Consider the following 21,116-nt stretch of genomic DNA (forward strand, 5'->3'; position numbering starts at 1 on the left):
CTTGAGACGGTGATTGGGTAACCTCAGACCCAAATTATGTAAGACCTTTATATCGATCCCAACTGCAAAATTGTTGACAAGCACAAATGTTATTACCTCTTGTCTTAGAAGTTTTTTGGGTAAGCAGTTCTGGTACCAAAATAGAAAATGCTTCTGAGGATATAAGTGTTTTGCAGCATGACTGACAGCAACATGGGAATGATGAACAATGCACAATATATATTCAGTGTAATAAAAGTGGAGTGACTCACAATGCAGCATCCTGATGAGTGAAGATGTGTTCTTATCACTCCACACAGATCATCACACAACATTTAACATCACAACACAGACATTCAAACAATATTAACACCTGATGCTTAAAAAAACATTGATTTTAATGATGAAGAAAAAAGTGAAAAAAAAAAAACACAAGCCATCCGCAATTGCTCAGATACGTAAAACCTAAGACAAAATTAAAATTGGAACTGTCTCCCTCCTTCCCATAGTAACTTATTCACCCTAATCATTTTTGCACAGCCCATAACTTTAATTATGTCAAAAAAAACTAAGTGCGGTTTCTTCAGGAAATGGGAGGTTTAAATATAAATATTGCAATCATTCTCAACAGTGAAACAAAAACAAGGTTTCTACATGCAAAAGAAAACATGTTCCATAGATGGATTTGTACAGGAAATTACTCAGTGGAGGTGTACGGGGGAAAGAATAAAAAATATCATAATGAGGAAAAGATGAACCAAGCAACTCACCAAATAATTCACTGAGATATCAAACCACTTTATGGCAACTGAGAGATAATACTTGGTGATTGATTTATTAAAGACACAACAATCAGTCCTGAGAATGTAGAAAGTGACAGAACAATAAAAAAAAATGTTAAAAATAAGTGTAATGTAAAACTTTAAATTCAGTGTGACCTAAATATTACAAATATTACTGTTTTCAGATGTCTCCTTTTCACAGTACAACACCAACACTTGCAAAAATTTAGCAAGCACTGCAACTTTTTTGAAGTTTTCTATGAAAAATTTGCTACCGACTCTTCCAGGAAAGGTCAAACAATTGCATCTTTTAAACTGCACAACACTTCCCGAAAACAACAAAAAAAAGCAGCTTGAGCACAGTACAAGCTGCTTTTTTCTCCTTGTTTTTCGTGAGCTGCCACTGAGTGCGAGCTGGCTGTGTCAGAAGCACCCAGTAAAACTGGCTGCAGTGAGCGGTGGCTGTTGATGACTCACTTCTACCTGCTGTCAAGCACGGAGAAGTCGGAGTGAGAGCGAAATAGGTGTTAACAAGGGAAGAATTGTGTGAGGATACAAAACAGCTCCATGTGGTTGTCTAGAAAACAAGGCGGCAGTGAGAGCGATCGGAGCCGGGCCGTTTAGGAGCTGATATTGGCTGCTGTCTGCCGGGAACGTCTGACACATGGGCACCTTTATGGGGCAGCTGCTGAAGTGAAGGAGGATGTTTCTGGATGCTCAGTGAAGGCACTCTAACCTTGTGGAAAAGTTAAATGATTGGAAATGGAATGGTTGTTTTTGTTAAAAAAAAAAAAAAGCACACTTGTGACTGGGGTGTTCATTGTGACTATATTTGCCCTCAAAAGGGTTTTAGTCTCATAAAGAAGTCACACACGAGCTTTCAGGAGAAATATTGGTGGTGTTTGGAGGGAAGCCAGTGTTTTCACATTCAACAAAATGTTCACTGGAATCCATCCTTATAAATGAAACGTTTCACTGTATCAACACCACAAGGAAGTTATGGGAATTGAGAAAGTTGCAGTCATTTATCCTCCTGAGGAAGCGGTGAAGCAAAGAGAAGAAAAGCACACACAAGTAGCAGAACTGTTCGTGACCGGGAGAACAGCTTGGTTAAACTTCTTAACTCCACAGCAGGGATCCTTCTATTTATCTATTGATTGTTAGTCTAGCTGATATTTAGTGGTGACCCGAAGCCCCCCTCTGCGCCATAGTGAGCTGGGAATGGCTCCAGAGCTTTGTCACCCTGAACTCTCATTTTACATCGAGGCCTGGGTTCAAACACATGCCAGGCCTTTCTATATGCAGTTTGCATATTCTCTTTGTGTGTGTGTGTTTTCCTCCAGGTACTCTGGCGTCCTACCAACAGTCCAAAAACATTCAAGTCAGGTTACTTAATGAATGTTAATTGTCCATTAATGTGACTTTGAATGTGTATGATTGTCTGTCTCTCTGTTAGCCTTGTGATGGACTGTTGACCTGTCCAGACCTATACCCTGCCCTCACCCATGGTAAACTTTGATTGGCTCCAGTGCCACACAAACCCGCACAGGAATAGAGGATAGATGGGCAGATAAATAACTTTTCTTTTTTTTTTTTTTTTTATTGTCTAATGTGGTTCCATCAAATTTTTAACTTAATTTCTGCCTCACTGACTGTTCTTTACTTCATGTTTTTTGTTTTGTTTTCTTGTTAAACTTTATTCATAATTATATATTTTCAACAAGAAAACGGGACAAATTATACATGAACAGTCTAAGTGCAACAGTATCAGGATAAAATGAAGTGAAAAAGAAGAAAGTAAGAAAAAGTTACATGCCATGCTAGGGGAGTTGAATTTATATAAATACATTCAGTAAATTATAGATTTCCAATGTTTACATAAATTCATAAAATTACGTAAATGACGTCACATTCATTCATTTATTCATGTTCCTGCAGGGGGATGCTGAGGGGGGTGCTCTGATTGGCCAGCCTCCTTTCTACAGCGCTACGTCACACTCTCACTTCCTCTTCCTCCGAAGCAAACATGGCGGAGTACGACCTCACCACCAAAATTGCCCACTTTTTAGACCGTCATCTCGTGTTTCCCCTGCTGGAGTTTCTGTCCGTCAAGGAGGTAAGATATGCTCTATCGCTAACACACGCGAGTGTGTTTTTGTGTCGCTGTTTTCCGGAAATGCGGGGTTTTAGGCAGCTTTTAGAGACATGCTGTCTCGAGGAGTTGGCCACATTGTGTGTCGCTCTGTAAAGAAAGCGGCACTTCACTGCATCGACGGCGGAAACGGTCAGATCTGTTGTCAAAATTAAAGCATTGTGTTTGAGTTATTCACATGATGTACAGTCTGCTTTATGTTTTTGGACTTTTCTTGAAGCCTTGGTACATCATATGACTGGATAAATGTCAAGCGTTAAACTTGTCGTTGAAATTTATAAAAAACATTACGCCCCTCAAGTGTCTTGTTTGTAGAGTTGAAAAGAATATTCCGGAAGTTATCCTCTCTGTTGTGATTAACTTGATACGGAAAGCAGGCGCGCGCGGCTGCTAGTTCGGGTGTGCTCGCTTCGTTGAGCCGCATCAAACGTTTTAGGTAGTTTCTCGGCGGTGCTTTCACACAGACAGCAGTTTTCCCTATAAGCGGCGTAGCCACCTGACGGGACACGCTGTGATACAAAAGAAACGACCTGAAGCAGTCCTGACACATCGAAATAAAAACCCTGACGCTACGAGAAATTAATCTCCCTACAATCTGAAAGTTTTGATCATTGGACATTTACAAACTTTATTCAAACGCTTTTAGCCACTTTAAACTACAGTCACTTTATTATTAAGTTCGTAAATTCGTCAGTTCAGAGGTTAGTCGACCTCAGGTGAACACTGGTTTTTTTATGATTAAGAGGTGAATGCACATTGATCTTTCATCACATGTTTGATTTGAGTTTTTGCATTTCTGAATAAATCAAAATGTTTAATTACTGAGGAACATTTACATAATCTTAGTGAATATGAGCTAAAATTATATTTTTTTACCTAACAGGGGTCTCTGTTTAAGTTACAACCTTGTGAAAAACTTCCTTTAATATGTTTTTCTGAACTTTGATTTCTTTTTAGATCTACAATGAACAGGAGCTGCTTCATGGGAAACTGGACCTCCTCAGTGACACGAACATGGTGGATTTTGCCATGGATGTTTACAGGAGCCTTTATTCTGAGAAGGACATTCCGCACAGTAAGTGTAGTAAATCGATGGATCCCAGCAGCTTGTATCATTTCTCAAGAACACACACTCACTAATGTGTTCATATTGTTTGATGGACAATATAAAGACATACAGCCCAAAGCCACACACTCCATTCAGGATTGATTTAGCAGTAAAGATAGATTTACTGTGTTTTCACTGCTGGGCCACAGAGCGTGCATGTACTATTTTACCATGTTGTGATTGCCAATGACTGTGTTTATGCTCCCTGTATCAGCGCTGAGGGAGAAGAGGACAGAGGTTGTGGCCCAGCTCAAGCAGCTGCAGTCGGAGACGGAACCCATTGTGAAAATGTTTGAGGATCCAGAAACGACAAGGCAGATGCAGTCCACCAGGTAAAGCATGCTTCGAATCAACATTGTTTTCCTTTTCTCTCCCCCCCCCCCCATCTAATCCGTATCGTAAAACCGATTTGATGGAAAATAAGGTTTGCCTTTGTGAGGTTGTGAAATTTATTGCCGGTCTTACTGCCCTGATTCCTGGGATTATTAAACCTGTTATTTATTATTGGCATGGCAGCAATGCAAACTGTGGAATCCATGAAGCAGCATTTTCAATAAATAATGGTTTTAACGTTTTTAAGGCTTCTGCCGAACAAAGTCAGCGAATAGAAAAATTTTAAGCAAGCAGTCATAATGTTGTGGTAAACTTTATTAAGACTGCTTTTGTCGTCTACCGCAATACAAATAGTTGGGTCATGGTCAGCCCTTTATCCTCCGCTTGTTTCTTGGCAAGAATGTGTGCAGATAATGAAAAGCATTTTGCAATTTATCTCCTTTCAGTCTGTGCTTGAGCCACAGATATTTGTTTTCTTAAGCCACAGATCTGTGAGAACAGTTGGGTGAGATTTTAGGCCTGATAATTTCAGCTCCGACACAACACTCATCAGTTTTATTGTTCGGCTGCTGTCAGCGTAGAGCAAGAAGGTAATCTTCCTTTTGGTCTGGGATTCGTGTCTGTCTTAAGTTAGACACCCTGCCATATTTTTTTTTTCTTCATACCAATGGATCTGTAAAACAATAGGAAACTCATCTGGGGTAAATGAAGAATTGTCTCTCAGGCCAAATACCATGCAAATAGTTTTATTCCACCATTCTGGTTGACATTATGCTTGATGCAGCTGCTTGTTTTTAACATTAAGCAAGGCTTAGAGGATCATCCAAAGCTGGAATTGCGCTCAGGGTTGACATTTGAACCCTGGGGCCGTGTCCACACCAGACCGAGCCACAAGGAATTTTACAGAATAATAAAATCTGTTTTCAACTGTGGATATTTTCAGTAAAAATTAGCTGATAGGCCTCTGCGACTTCTCAGGCTTTGTTTTGACAAGCACTAAAGCCAGAAACAAAGCTCAGCTACGATAGCACTTCGTGTTATTACTATATCAACATCCAGTTGTCCTTGTAGCAGTAATTCAGTAGTCTATAGCAGAGGCACAATTCTCCACATTCTGTTGATCAAGAACATTGGTGTATTTATGCTTAAAATGTTCTATTAACTTGTTTTGAGGCATTTACCTGAAAAGTTAAGTAGGAGTTTTTTTTAACAAGGTAATTTTAATAAGATTTAAGACTTTCTCAAACTGGGAGGAATGACAAAATCAAACGATCCTGGTTTGTCGTGACTGTGGCAACTTGGCACTGCTAACAGGAGCAGAAATCATCCCACGCGAGCTCATGTCCAACAGCTTGAGTTAAGTGGTGTGATTGTATTCCAGTTTGTCTAACATAGCCTACAGGCTGTGACTTGTTTGAGTGTTTTAAGATAAAAGCACTGAAAAGCGGCTGGTTTTTTGTGAGAACATCTCTCCAAATTCCATCTTGCTCTTTTAAAACTGCAGCTGACATTAATTGTTTTTACGATTCCTATGTGGACTAGTGAGGAAAAATTCCCAAACTGACCTTGATTACTTCTGGAAACGCGGAAATTCTGAGAGTTTGCAAGTGTAAGTTATGAACTGTCGACTTAATTTGACGAGTTTTTCCTCTTCAGCACAAAATTCACGTTTTGTACAGACAGTACCCAAAATAAACAAGCATATTTTTGTGTATATTTTGGCTTGGCTTTGTATTTAGCTTTTAAAACAACCCTGCGTGCCATTAAATACCCTCTGTGGATTGTGATAACCAATAATTTTTGTCCCCATTCACTTTATTGAAACTATAAAATCATATTTGAAGTCAACATCCAGCCAATAATAATAAATAAAGGAAAATATACCAAAACATATTTAAGTTTAGTTTGGAATGAGTCACCAAGCGGTCAAGAGAATATTGTGATGATTAAAAAAGTTAATGACAAAACTTTCGACATCTTTCTGCCAATCTGAGCAGAGAGATCCATGTGCAGCAGCGAGCGGCTCTGGTAAAGTTTCAGGATCCGCGTTCCCACAATGCACAGCAGGCCGACATTCCTCACGGCAGGGGAAGTCACCCCGGAGCTTAAAGGAGCCATCCATCTCCAGCCTCCGAGCAGAGAACCGCCGGTCCCGGAGCTGCGAAGGAATCCTCGCTCAGCCCAAATGAGATTCGTTTAACGCGCGGCGAGGCCCTTGCCAGCGAGCGCACGCTCATACGTTCCCATTGTGAAAGCAAACTCACCCCAGAAACATGCAGAGCTTTCAGTGCGGTGCACATAAATAGCTGTTGGGTCACAGGCGAGGTTGTAAAAGGCTCTCAGGATGCAGCAGTTTGGAGGAAGTTGGACAAATCCTCCGAGACGGAGGCTGTGCTGACAAATCAGTCTTCACTTGATTCACCAGGCGTAATTTGTTAGACATGGTTAGCGTGGATTTATAGCAGGCAAACCAAATGTAATAAACATCCTATCACACTGTTTTAAAAGTGAATTAGCCTTGGTTTATGCAGGGCTCCTGATTTAGAGCAGAGGTGGAAAAATGTACCTGAATGAGGGCTGAAAACACCAAGACGTCAGCCAAACCGGCCTCTAACTGCAGGAACTGTCTCCCCTCTTCTCTTTTTTTTTTCAGGGATGGACGAATGCTCTTTGACTATTTGGCAGAGAAACACAACGTGAGTTGGCCTGACTTGCTGACGTCTCACTTCTGCGCTGCCTTTCCCATGGCTCCTGCGTGAACCCGCGGCCGTTTCAGGGGGTGAAGTGGGAGGGCCGGGGGCCGGGGCCGGGCAGGGAAATGCAGAGTTACTTTCCCAAAACCCTTAATTCATTTTCGGGGTTTGTACGGCTTGCACAAATTCTGCGGACATTTACATTCTGTGGTGAATTGTTAAGAATAAACGGAGGAGCTCGGGACTCGTGGATAGAGCCGCAAGAATGCCGGAGCTTCTATATTTGCCGCGATGCTTGGCTTCTCACCCTCCCCTCCGTCGGTGTCCTCCCACTCCGGTATCCTGCTGACCTGCGCTGTCCTCAGCGTACCTCCCGGCGGCCCGGGCCCCGGGTGGGCCGAGGCTCCCGCCGCCCGTCACGGATGTACCGAGCCTCAGTCAGTGGCTCGACGTCACTGCGCCGAGATGCCGGACGTCAACAGGAACACATAAATACAGCAAGACAAGCAGGCTTGAAGTGATGGACGTGCATATATATATAACCTATATGCGCCTTTCTGATTTAGCTCTCTTGACCGCGTCTTGGCAGATCTGTCGCGAAAGTTAAATATTGTCTCGGCGAAGTCCCGCCGATAGGATACAGCAGTGTTTACCCGGCGTTCGTTTCGCGGTGGTGGGCCGCCGCAGCTGGGAAGTCACGTCACGGTGACACACACAATCCCGATCATCCAAAATATATTTTCGGGTTTTTTTTTTTTTTTTTTTTTTTTTCCCCTTTCTCAATTGAGATTAAAATTTCAACACCTTCACCCAGAAACACAAACAAATACGACATAAAACTGGAGGCTTCGCCGGCACCACAGCTGCATGGAATTACCGAGCGCGCACCATGTTTGAATTGAAAATACGCTCAAGTATTGTTTAGCTTGGTCTGACTATGATTCCCCCTCTCCGTGTTGTGATACTGATACTCTCACTGTATTTCTCTTGAAGTTTCGTCAGGAATACTTGGACACGCTGTACAGATATGCCAAGTTCCAGTACGAGTGTGGAAACTACTCCGGAGCTGCCGAATATCTCTACTTCTTCCGAGTCTTGGTAAGTTTTCTGGCTTCCTTAACGCTTGCTGATAACTGGTGAACCGCCCCCACCGCCGCCGCCTTCCTCCTCACAGAAGCTCAGTAACAGTTCACAACTCTCATTTATAAACCCGCTCGAAGGGATTTGTCCAACATATTAAAGATGAACATCTTATAATGTTTGCCAGATTGCTTTAATTCCTCAAAAGGCCGCCGCTTGCACAGGAGAGGAAAAGAACACTTAGGAGTAATTGAATGTGAACGGCTGACGTCATTGCCTCTTCAATTCGCCGCACGTCTCCCGTATTAGGAGGAGACTGCCGCTTGAGGACTCGAGTCGGATCTTTTACTGGGCCAAGCAATTCGCGGCGGACTGCATAATCTGTCTGTAGTCTTCTCACGGGGCGGGCCCCGGCAGACAGCTTATTGATTTGAGTGCTGTGGCCAGAGAGTCCCCAGTCACGACTTCTGAGCTTATGCGCTTAGTTATGCAAGGCGTCTCTCAGTTAGCATGGGGACGGTTGCATATGCAATTCGCAAGGTGCTTCTGGGAGGCGGCGTGTGCCCGTGTTGGGGGAGGTCAAAAAAGAAATGCACAAGATTAATAGCAGTCTTCATCAGACTGCTGCTTCTCTGCTGATTTCGAAGCGTCGAGCTGGAGAGCGTGAGTAAAATTTGTCCAATAAAGAGTTTGATAAAGTCACTTTCAAGAGAAATGCTTAAAGGAATACTCCGAAGATTTTGGACCCACGCCCTATCCCGATCATTTACAAGTGAGATAAGCTCATAAATACCTTTTTTTTGTGTCCGTTAGCCCAGTGCCTGGCTCCCAGCTGTTAGCATCGTAGTTAGCTTAGCTCAACTATGGCAGGTGAAGTGGAGACAGAGCCAGACTGAGAAAGTGGACAAAATACTCCTTCCAGTGGTCCAGGGGACGGCGTATTAGCACGCGAAGTAAATCTGAATGGTTATAAAACTTTTTAAAAGGCGTGTTTTCTTTTCAATCCCTTAAAATAATGTTTTGATCCACACAGACCTGCGCATCCGCAGTGCTCCGCGGAAGGATATACCGGAGCACAGCAGTAGAAGCATAGACTCAGCCGCTGTGCGCCTGGTATATCCTTCCGCAGCGCACTATGCTTGTGCAGATCTGTGTGTGTCAAAACGCTATTTTAAGGGATTGAAAAGAAAACACGTCTTTTAAAAAGTTTTATAACCATTCGGATTTACTTTGCGTGCTAATACGCCGTCCCCTGGACCACTGGAAGGAGTATTTTGTCCACTTTCTCAGTCTGGCTCTGTCTCCACTTCACCTGCCGTAGTTGAGCTAAGCTAACTACGATTCTAACAGCTGTTAGCCAGGCACTGGACGAACGGACACAAAAAAGGTATTTATGAGCTTATCTCACTTTGTAAATGATCGGGATAGGGCGTGGGTCCAAAATCTTCGGAGTATCCTTTTAAAGATCTAATAATGCCAATCTAAGCAGTGCAGAAGGGAGTCATTATAGTTCATATAAAGGGCTGGAACTCTTCTATTCTTCTGTTTGAAGAGACATGGTGGCAGGGTTCTTGCCTTGTTATTATTGTTTTCTTTACGCTTACGATTAAACAAAGTGAATGGGTTCGTGACATTGAGGCCGTCTCGACAGGCTGTTGTTTCACCGGTACACAGAATGGTTTGCATTCCAGTTGTGTTGAATAATTAATATCTCCATTATCCTTACAGATCAGGGTTTTGTTGTCTTCTCTTTTTCATAAATGTTCATGTAACCTCATTCTTTACCTTGAGATCCAAATCGTTGAGCGGAGGCGTTGTTGAGAAAACAGCGATGTTACAAGGTTGTTCTGCATCCTGATAAGATCACATTGTTTTTTTCAACGGTGATATGATGTTTTGGATCAGCTGTACACTCTCTCCACTCTCTCTCTCTCGCTCTCCATTTATTAGTCCCATTATACCTGGAGCTTTTAAAGTGATGGAGTTTGAAGTAGACTGCTGTTATTTGATGCTGTTGATGGCTGTTGGTGTCCGTAGACAATTGAAACCTCAGTTAAGATACCTTCAGTCTGAAATGTCTAAGTCTTGACAGTATGTATTGACGGCAAGTGTCATCACTGTGACAGTACCTGTAAACATATTGGAATGAAATCTAATTTTTTGGATTTTTTACATTTTGGTTTTCATTTTGCTGTAAAATTTTGTGCAAAATTTTTCGGTCTCGCTCTGAAAAGGCCTCTGTTTGATCGCCAGACATTCCCTGATGCTGTGGCCCTCGACATGCATGAGATTGTGGGCCGAAACAATGCTTTGAGTCTGAGCCACGAAAGCTGCTGTCATCCGATATACCCTCTTATTTTTAAGTTAGCATCGCGTACACCAACCTTCAGATATTTCTAACAAGAAATCACACTGAAATTACGTGATAATGACCCAACACTTTGGATGAATTTTCATGGAATAGTCTCGTTTCATGCCACTGTTTCTTAAGAGAAAGGGATCTCTGGGCTGCTTTAAGCACCTGCGTGAAGCAGCGTAACATTTGGATAGAATAGAAATGAATTGGTTGATTCATGAGGCTGGGTGTCTTCTAACCTGCTGCGTGTCGCCCTGCTGGCTGAGGTTATTACTCCCTTTAAAATGAATCCAATTTTCCAGTGTAAATGTCGTGTTTTGGTGCTGTCATGCATCAAGTGCTGGTTAAATTCAATTCGTTCAGATGTTCTGTAATGACCACTGGATCCAGTCACCGTATGCGGCGGTTTCCAAGTGCCACTCATTCGTCCTCTAACTTTTTGTTTGACTTTGGTTCAGCGCTCGGCTCTGTGGTAATGCTAGGACTTGTGCCAAAGCCAGCCCTGAAAGAATGGGCAAGAATAAGATCAACATTTTGTCTATTCATTACAGTGAAAAACATTAAGACCATCTTTTGTTTCTGTTCTAATTGGCATTCGATACTGCACCGAGTGGCCTCCCGTCTTTCGGATGTCTGTGATTCCGGCAAGTCATGCACATTCACTCCGCCCGAGCGTCCCGTCTTGAGAAACTTGGCAATGTCTCCGAGCAGTGATGAACCCTCTTCCCTGCGAGCAACCCTCTTAACCCGAAGCAGTTGGGCACTTCATTTGATGGGTATTTTACCGATCTGCTCCAATCTGGAGGAGGAAGAGATGCATCCGAGACAAGATGTCAAGTAATTCATCCAAGCTTTCTACAAACGTTGCGAGGAAAAAAAAAATTCCCCTGCTCCAGCAACAGTTGTTTATGGCTTTGCAACTCCTTCTAAATAAACCAAAATTGCTGTAATTGAGGTATGTTTTTTAAAGTCAAGTATGTTTTTTGCTTTGTTTTGTTTTGTTTGTTTTTTAATACCCCTTAAATTGTTAGACCCTTTATTTAAGTTGAAGCCAGATCAAGCTCTGTAACTGGATATCTGTTGCTTTCGATTGACAATGCAAGAGGAAAAGGGTTTTCAGAGGGGGGGGAAAGGTAGAAATGGATTTCATTAGTGGGACTCTGTGTGTTCCCTCTCCCTCTCTCCCTCTTTGCAGTGTTTTTGTGGACCTCCCATCCTCACAGGCCCCTTGTCTGTCTGTCTCTCCTCCCCCCCCTTCCACTATGGGAGAGGTGAGGCTCCATAAAGCCATTTAACGTGGGAAACCCAGTCAATTAAACGAAGGAAGCCAGCCTTGCAAAATCCATGCCTCAGGTCTTGTTACAGTGTGGCCTAGCCCGAAAAGAGCAACTTATTCATATCATCACTTAATGCAGGGATTGAATGTTAAGAATAAAGATAGAGTATCCCGGCCGATCCCCAGCACAGTAAATTTATTGTTGCTGGTCACTCAGCGAAAATGTGCCCGTTTCACAAACCAGTGGAAACTTAAGGTAACTGCTGGAAAAACCCAGGTATTGAAACTTTTCTAGCGTGGCCACTGGTGAAAGCTAGACTGTGTGTGTGTGTGAGTGTGTGTGTGTTTAGAAAGCTGCCATAATGACCTGGAGGTCAGCCAAACGTAGCAGCAGGGACTTCCAAGAGAGGGGGAAAAAAATAGCAAACAAAACACTTGAGCAGATGAAACGCTGACCTTTCACAGTAGCCACTGTAGCCCGGTCCTTCGGCCAGAGTCACAATACTGATCTTTCTTGTGACTTCTGCACTTCCCAAATCAGTCAGAGCAGACCTGACCTGCGCTCCGTGATCAAAGGCTCGGACGCGCCGGCTGGACGGACGGACAGGCGCTCTCACTGTGCTCCGCTTTTCGGGGGAATACCGCATGAGATTTCCCAAATATTTTCCCTTTACCTGCCATCGTCTCGGATTATAGCAGCTTGTTGAAATGTTATCGGGCCGTAGCTGGGCTTTGCCAAGTGAAGAGAGAGGAAAAAAAAAAAAAAAGAAGCCCTTTATAGCCGAATAATCTTACCAATTTGTGGGGTTCCAGCGGAAACCTGCTCTTTTTTTAGTGTTTCCTCTACTTGTACATCTGTCGTGTCTCACAGTCTACTCCAGCAGCTGTCCAACAGCGTGCGGTTAGCATCTCGGCTGCTCTGGACGCTCAGCAGACACCCACCCCGACTTCCTGCTTGACTCATGTCACTGCGTCTTGTGTTTGGTGGTGTTATCGTGAACTACCGCGGCGCACAGTTTCCCAGGAGCCTCAGGGTGTAGTCTCAACGTCCACTGCAGGGTGATTGGGCCTTCCAGGCATTTTGAACCTGCGTTTCATTAACGCCGTTTCTTTGTTTGTTTTCAGCCTGTTCTGGGAAATCAGAAACCCTGGCCGGAGAGTGATTACGTCTCGTTAGCTTCAGTTCGTATTTCAGCTCGGTTGCCTTGTGATAACGGCATCTTTGTCCAGAGCTGGATTGAAATAATCACAATAACAATTTTCATGTCTGAAGTGTGGTCCGTGTAAACAGAGAGACTCCTGCTGTTATGGAATGTACATGTTGGGCTGTCAGATTGAAGGTCAGCTCGTACCATGAAGTGAGCCAAAGGCCGTTTAGTGGAGCATCGAAGACCAATCAGGGCAACTGGCACCAATAGACTAGGTTTGGTAAGGTGTTTTTGTTTTTTCTTTTCCAGAACTACATTCTTGCTCCTTTTTCTAGGATTTGTTTTTGTTTTTGGTCTCCATTTCTTTTTTTGTGCATCAGTTTCTCACAACACCACACCGAGGACGACGTATAAATTTAGAAGTTGAATATTATTAAAATCATCTCCAAAAACTTAGGACACTTTTTTTTCCTAGGAATAGTGTGCAATAGGGCAAATCTCAATGATCTGCTTGCACACAAATGTGATCTTCTCAAATAAGGATCTTGAATTTCATTTTCTTGTGATTTTTCAGAAATTAGAATGAACACAGTTGCATTGATTGCTCTGTTCATCACACTGGAATACTGTGAACTGAAACACTGTCTAATATGAATTATCTCGCCATATTCTTTAGAGTACTCGGCTGTTTTGCCAATCTTTTATTAATGAAGCGGCTCTTTGTTTTTTTGTTATGATGGAATTTTCCTTTCCTTTTGCAGTTTTAGGTTGGAGCATTGTCATTTTGATCATGAAACAGCAGCATCTCATCTAAACACTTCTGATTTATTGGCTTCCACTGAAACTATTTTGTCTTTTTGTGTAACCTCAGTGATAAGCGACATGTCTTGCAAGCAGAAAAGGCATTTCTTGGGTTTGTTTTAGGTAGTACAATGTAATAACCTCTGATACTACTCCTATGAATTTATACTGAGAGTCGCAGAGCTGCAACAACAACAAAAAACCCCTCTTTTTTCATATTGAAAACAAGTAACACATTTTAATATAAATGATTGAAAACCCCAGTAAATTGAATTCATGAAAGCCTCAGCGAGCTTCCATGAGCCACTTCCTCTTGAGCTTGTTGTAAATGAATCTGTTTATCCCATGTAAATGACAAAAGTCAGCGGAGCGCGTCGCAGTGCCGCTGAAGCCAAGCGAGCAGTGACAAGCCTCAGCTCCGTGTGTACGAAAGCAGATGTTCTTAAGCCGTCTGCCAACCAGCAAGTCAAGACACTCGATCACCGCTTGCTCTGTTGTGTGATGTGGAAAAACGCCTCTGTTGTGTGTTAATCAAGTGTGCGTTGTCATTTTCCTGAAGGTCCCGTCCACCGACAGGAATGCCCTCAACTCGCTGTGGGGCAAGCTGGCCTCCGAGATCCTGATGCAGAACTGGGAGGCGGCCATGGAGGACCTCACCCGCCTGAGAGAGACTATCGATAACAACGTAAATGCCCCACTTCTCAGAATTTGATCCGGCGTTTAGATTCCCTTACATAGACCCTCATATTGACATTTCACTTGCATGCGGCCCCGCCGCGGCGTTTCATTACTCGCCCCGTGCGCTCAGCTGGCTACTTAAGAACTTGGGTTTGAAGCTGAAGCTGGTGTAAAATGCAGAGCTTCTGTGGAGCTGCCGAAGTGTGTTTTTGATCTTAAACTGTGGTTTCTTTTCCATCTGCGCCCGGATTCCTGCCTGGGACCCGTTCAGTCGGTCAGCTCCCCGCTCCAGTCTCTCCAGCAGAGGACATGGCTCATCCACTGGTCTCTCTTCGTCTTCTTCAACCACCCAAAGGGCAGAGACAATATTATTGAGCTCTTTCTGTATCAGCCGCAGTAAGTACCATTCATATTGCAGTGTTTTGGGGGGTTTCTTCCACTTTCTTAATTCCACAAACTCAGGAAATTGAAAATTGTTGAGCAGACGCCAGAAAGAATTTACAAATGCATATTACCACCCAAAGCCACATTTTTGTGATGTTGCTGATTTTAGCATTTTGGAAGTAGTTGTTTTGTTAAATAGTGAGTGTTGTCATTTGAAATTTTATATCACAAAATTGTTTTTAAATAACTTTTTGGGCCGTGGGGTCTCAGTGAACCCCGCCGGTGTTTTCAAAGACGTTTCAGAAGTTTTTTTTTTTCCATGGTCTGTTTACTCTCCGAGTGTAGGACCAGACCATGTGTATCGCAGATCGGAAACTTCATACACTGTGTTAAAATTTGCACACCGCCTATTTTGATGTCTCGGCCCCCTCCTCCCCCTCGGCCTGATTGCAGGCCTTGTATAATTGTACAGATGATTGGGCTCCACAGACAGTATGACAGGCGACCACAACACAGCACACTCCAATGTCTGGTTCCCCGAATTTTACTCAGTTTTTAATTTTATTGCGGATGATTAAGGAGGCCTGCCCAATAATTACTCATGAAAAGCTCACCCAGCCATCTGTTTGGACAAACTGAGGTAGGTTTTGTGTGCTTTGCAGTTTCGCAGTGTTAGAAACCTCATGTTTTCCCCGCTGAGGCTTGGCTTGGCTCTTGTTTCCCATCTCTTGACCAGTACTTCCTTTGGCTGAAGCCGGTGACCAGGAGCCGGCCTTCAGCTCCACGTCTGACCTTCCCTACCCCTGCAGTCAGCACATGTCGGTCTCAAAGCTTTGTTTGTCCGCCGTTTGACAGACGGCACAAGCTTCATGGGGAAAAAGTCGAGGTCCGCACGCACGGCGCAGGTGGAAAGTGGGCAACGGCCGCGGACCCGTTTGCAGAAATCACTCATTCAACGCTCGGACATGATTTCCCTCTGCAGACGAGCCGTGAAACGGGACCTTGTCTCCCGTGTTCTCCTCCAGTCCCCCCCTGAACAGAAGAAATTTGAACTCGTACATGATTTCTTGGCTGCATGCCTCAGTAGCATCTTCAGCAAACCAGTGCAGCACACAAGAAAACAAAAAGAGAGGGAAAAAGACGGAGTCCCTTAAGTGGGGTAGGGTGAATGCCCCAAGAACGATATGCTACAGTGACTCATGCAGGATGGCTTGTTATTGGAGACCCCAGGGGAGTGAGTAGGTGTAAGTTAATCAGGAACACAGCATGGAGCGCTGCGGTCTTCCACGGGAGTCAGGCAACTACAAAGGAAGGGAAGGAGCGCTCCTAAAAACCCAGGCCGATGACGGCCCTGCCAAGGAGCCCACTGCCGTTTTTAGACCCGACTTCACAACTGCCACAGGTCCCCTGTCCCTTTAATTGATCCGGCTAATTAAACCGTTGTCAGCAGGGTTTTCTCTGAACGCCATGTGTTCTCCTGGCCAGGAGGGAGTCCTGAGGGGGCCCACACCACTTCCTCTTCTCAGACTTAATTTGGCCAGTGGAGGACTGAGTGGTTGGCGAACTTCAAAAGTCGATCTTCAGAAACCATAAGCAGCTTTGATGATCCCCCTAATGTTAAGATTTAGCTCTTTTACTTCTTGCCGTTATGTAATGGAGGAGCGTCGTTGGACGTGGCTCCAGTCGGTGTTGAGAAACTCCGACGTACCGCACTGCGAAAACATCTGCTTCGGCTGTTTTTCTGTGTTTTGGTATCAATTAGAGTGGCATGAGGACTGTGGCCAGCAGTGAAACTGTGGCAGCATCTCCTCTGCCCGACTGAGCGAGAAACATAAAACGACCCACGTCGTGAAACTGCCAAGAGCCCTCATCATGCACATAAAGCTGAGAAAAATAGACCTGACGCCCAAAGATGGATTTTTTAGAATATAGCTAATGTCTACCAAAAAAAAAAAAAAAAAAAAGACATAAATGGAGGAACGGCTCTAAAATAGATTGGAATAATTGTCGCCGTCACATTTTTCTCGTGTGTCATGCTGTGTGTGTCACTTGATGAGCGTAAGAACAAGAGAGATGGCGTTTCCGTGCGAACCTCATTTGTTTCTGCAGACTGGAATCGGCCTGAAACACAGTTGTGTATCTCGTGTTCAGCGCTCAGCAAGTTGACCTGTGGTCGACGCGTCAGTCCCTCATGGATTGAGTTTCAGCTACTGGGCAGGTCCCTGCTCGCTGATCTGTATCTTGTTGTCAGGGTTTCCTTTTCCTCCCCCCCCCCTTCACAGAGGGCTGTAATGAAAGAGAGGGCTTAAAGCTTGGACCCGTGTGGCGCAATGGAGGTCTGGTTAGGGCATTGATCAGTGTTTTTTTTTTATCTGCTGGAAATGCCTGGAACCTGATTATCGGTCAAAATGTGACATTATGTGCCCTCATGTCTGATATGCCTTTTTTTTTTTTTTCTCTCCCCTGCGTTCTAGATACCTGAATGCGATCCAGACCATGTGCCCCCACATCCTGCGTTACCTAACCACCGCGGTCATCACCAACAAGGATGTCCGTAAGCGCCGGCAGGTCCTGAAGGATTTGGTGAAAGTCATTCAGCAGGTAAAGAACGTCTTCAATTTTCTCCAGCCACGAGGCCGTACTTCACAGAAGGACTGCGTTCCACCAATAGCGCCGCGAACACGAGGGCTGTAGATCAAAACTGCGGCCTCGCAGCCGTGCCCTCTGACGGTCTGTAACGTACGTGCCGTCTCCACCGACGCTCGGTGGATCTCAGCTCGGTTCCTGGTGTGTCAGTAATAGCTAAAAGATGTTCTCCGTGGCCTCGGGTCAAGTCGGGAACCATTCTCATAGCAGGATTTAGAACCAGTTCAGAACCTGTTTTAACTCCAGCCTTTGTAAATTGTGGTGTTTATTTAGCCATTGTGCATAGCAGGTGGTCTTTCTGACTATATAGTCATTACTGTCAGCAGCGAGAGAAAAACTTGGATTTCTGTGGCTTCTTTTGTTTTTTGGTGTTTTGTTCTGGAGTAAAATCGACATGCGCATGGCTTGATTGGGTCTGACCAAAGAAAACCGGTTGACCTATTATAGTAATTCTGTTAAATCGTAAAGCCACATTTAGTCTGAGTGCAGCGCACGTCGGCTTTATTTGCATCCAGTGAAACATTTGAAACATACGGCAATAAAACATTTTTAAGTGTTGCGTGAGAAGAAGAAGAGGCAAGGTGGCTAAATAATGTATAAATGGACACATGCACATGTGTGCATCTACATATCAAAATCATACTTAAACATGCATGACCTTTCTGAAATATAAATGGTAGAGCCAGCCAGGTTAAACTACAACTTGGGGATTTCTCTGTTGAGTTTGCATGTTCTCCGTGTTTATGTGTGGATTGTGGGAGGAAACCAGGCGAAACCTCCCACACAGTGTTTTATTATTGCTTTTCAAGGGTTTAACGGTTTTGAACCGAACTGTCAAGCTTGAATAGGAGTTAATAAATTAATTTTGGCCACATTTACAATGCGGAGAAGAAGTATGTGACACACTGCAGATCTTGCAGGTTTTCCCACTGTAGCATGTAGAAGTCTGTAATTTTTATCAAAGGTGTCCTTCAACTGTGAGAGACGGAATCTGAACCAAATCCAGAAAATCATATTTTATGGTTTTTTTTAAATAATTAATTTGCATTCTGCACCAGTAATAACTCTGGCTCACACATTCCTGTTAGACTTTCTTTAAGAAGCTCTCCTGTCCTCCAGTCATTACCTTTTGATAACTGCACCTGTTTGAACTGGTTACCTGTAAGACACGTCATGGATTAAAGTCCTGCAGCACTCGCAAGGTCCCCCTGCTCAAGCCAGCGCATATCTAGGGAGGAAGTTTACCAATGACTATCTGGATAATCCAGAGAACGAATGGGAGGAGGTCATGTGGTCTGAGACCCTCGAAACTTGAAGGATCTTGAGAAGATCTGTATGGAGGAGTCAGAAACCCTGTGGTGTGTGTAAACCTGGTGAAGAAGTTTTGTAGTTGCTTCACCTAGAAAAGCAATCCAACGTCGTCGTCTGTCCGAACGAATGTCGCATGCTCGCCATTGTTCATGTTTACAGTGTATTGCTCTCTGTGTAGTTTAATTCCCACAAAAACCCAGCCGATAACAGCACCCACTCGTGGCCCAACCAGGAAACTACATCGTTTTCAGCAGAAATGGTGTTTCCACGTAAATGTGAAAGTTTTACAAAAAAAGCATGGTTTTGTTAGTGAAACCAAACCAAAAGCCAAAAAAACTGAACTTAATCTACCAAAGTTGGGCTTAGTGTTGGAGCCTTGTTGCTTTAGTTTTTTTGTTCCAGCAAGTTTTTTGAATATTTCACTGTCTGGTAGATTTAACTTTGCTTCAGTGTTGCCTTTGTGTTTGAACTCATGTTGTCAATGAGGATGAAATACAAGTAACACACTGATTGATCCTCAGGAAGAACGAGCTCAAGAGCAGCTTTGCTGTTCGTGTCCATGCTGTTTTCTCACTGACAATGTTGGGATGAACTGCAACTCGACACCTTGGTTGTTCCAAGAAAGAGACATCAGTCTCACGTTGAAAACACGGCGGTCCCAGACAAATGGAAAACGGCGTAACGACTGAGCAGAACTTGGACACAGCGGATTTATGAGTGAATGGGTGTAAGGAGGAAGGAAAGCAACATATTTGTCTATTCTTTCTGCCTTTCCCCTTGTAGGGAATGTAAATTATTCTTATGTAATATTGTAGACCGCATATGTGTTCACCCCAAACAACAGAAATTGAAGGCTGAAACATAAATGCACTTCACGTTTCACTAAAGACTGACAAATGCAGCAAAAATCTGTTTCCATACTGGATAGAGAGTTTGCACCCCAAATTCAAAATGACAGAATTTAAAATTTGAAAAAAACAGAACAAAATGTCCTCCTTTTACTAAAAATGAACATAATTGTCTCCACATTTTAATCCTGCTTAAATATCATCAATCTGCCAATCGTCTCAATATGTGGAAAGTTATCAAAGACACAGACGCTGCTCATCTCACACTCGACACCATCAGTTCCTCCTTTTCATCTCTGTCAAATAGTCCGTTTCTTTTGTACACCTTCATCTGATTTATGTCTTCAGTCTCTCCACAAGGTCACCCCTCAGGCTGATATACAGATTCTCTTAATTTCAGCGTTGTACACCTTATTCTTTTAGATTTAATGAACTCCTCAGGATATACCTCCCACCTCGCTCCTCAGACGATTTTCAAAATGTTGCCAACAAGTTAATTATTTCATGCTTTTACCATCAACATAAATAAGGTTTGACTCTTTTCAAAGACGTACAGCAACTTAAATCACATCCCCATGTAGGCGTGTTTGGAGGAAATAATGGATTTTTTTTTTCTTTCCTCAGGAATCTTACACCTATAAAGATCCCATCACGGAGTTTGTGGAGTGCCTCTACGTGAACTTTGACTTCGACAGCGCCCAGAAGAAACTGCGGGAGTGCGAGTCGGTGAGTGACCACGTCTGCAGTCATGTTCCTGTTTATTTCCCCCCGGACTGTGAGAAGCGGCGGTCAGTGTGTCTGGGGTTTGCTGTGCCTCTCCGTGACCGTGCAGAGGTCTGGTTCCGCGGCGAGGACAACGCTCCTGAACTTTAGCGCAGAGGACGGTAGTAAACATGGTTAAGCGATCATGTGACCTCTGCCTGACCTCCCCGGCCTGCTCACACAGCGATTGTGTCCGCGCGTGGGTTCAGACGGAGCGGTGACAGTCTGAGCCTTGTATCGCCGCCGTCAGATAGAGAGGTTTCCTCGGACAGCGCGTGAGTCAGGCCTCACTCACGTTCTGCTGCGGCCTGTAATCGGCCCGTCAGGCTGGTAGTTAACAGTGAGAGCTTTATAAGCAAAAGTCTCCGCAGAGGCGTGCAGACACTCGTTTTAGGAGCGAGATCAGTCATAACGCCACTATTTAAAGCATTTATGTCAATTGGGGTTTGTAATGGCTGAATGTAGCTGCAGCTCTTGATGTGAAAATAGATTGTCAAAAGTGGATAGTGTTTATCAACAGCAAGGCCGTACACAGTGAGCCACGCTGAGTGGCTTTTAAGAAAATGGCTTTGATTTGTTGCAGTTTAAATGATTTTGTTTGCCTTTAAATAGTAAACTGGTCATTTCAGCCAAACCCCTTCTTTGATTGTTGATGTGTTCAGTCTGTTTTATGAAGTAATCTGGATACGGTTCTGGTTCTCAAGGTTGCTCCGATGAGGAATCTGGCACCAGCTGCTGTCTAATAATTTGAAGTAGAACCGATAAAAGCTGGATAACGT

At 43.8% G+C, this 21,116-nt stretch overlaps 1 protein-coding gene across 1 annotated transcript in view; it reads left to right on the forward strand.

The window, feature by feature from the left end:
- The first annotated feature begins 2,770 nt into the window (after positions 1-2,770).
- eif3ea (eukaryotic translation initiation factor 3, subunit E, a) overlaps positions 2,771-21,116 on the forward strand; it is a 30,831-nt gene continuing 12,485 nt past the window's right edge. Inside the window, exons 1-9 of the mRNA XM_030103222.1 lie at positions 2,771-2,877; positions 3,871-3,988; positions 4,236-4,353; positions 7,008-7,050; positions 8,041-8,145; positions 14,268-14,393; positions 14,658-14,782; positions 17,245-17,371; positions 20,200-20,301. Coding sequence (XP_029959082.1) covers positions 2,788-2,877; positions 3,871-3,988; positions 4,236-4,353; positions 7,008-7,050; positions 8,041-8,145; positions 14,268-14,393; positions 14,658-14,782; positions 17,245-17,371; positions 20,200-20,301 — 954 coding nt within the window. The 5' untranslated portion in view covers positions 2,771-2,787. The remainder of the gene's footprint in view (positions 2,878-3,870; positions 3,989-4,235; positions 4,354-7,007; positions 7,051-8,040; positions 8,146-14,267; positions 14,394-14,657; positions 14,783-17,244; positions 17,372-20,199; positions 20,302-21,116) is intronic.

Source organism: Salarias fasciatus, chromosome 11, assembly GCF_902148845.1.
Source record: "Salarias fasciatus chromosome 11, fSalaFa1.1, whole genome shotgun sequence".
NCBI classification, from domain to species: Eukaryota; Metazoa; Chordata; class Actinopteri; order Blenniiformes; family Blenniidae; genus Salarias; species Salarias fasciatus.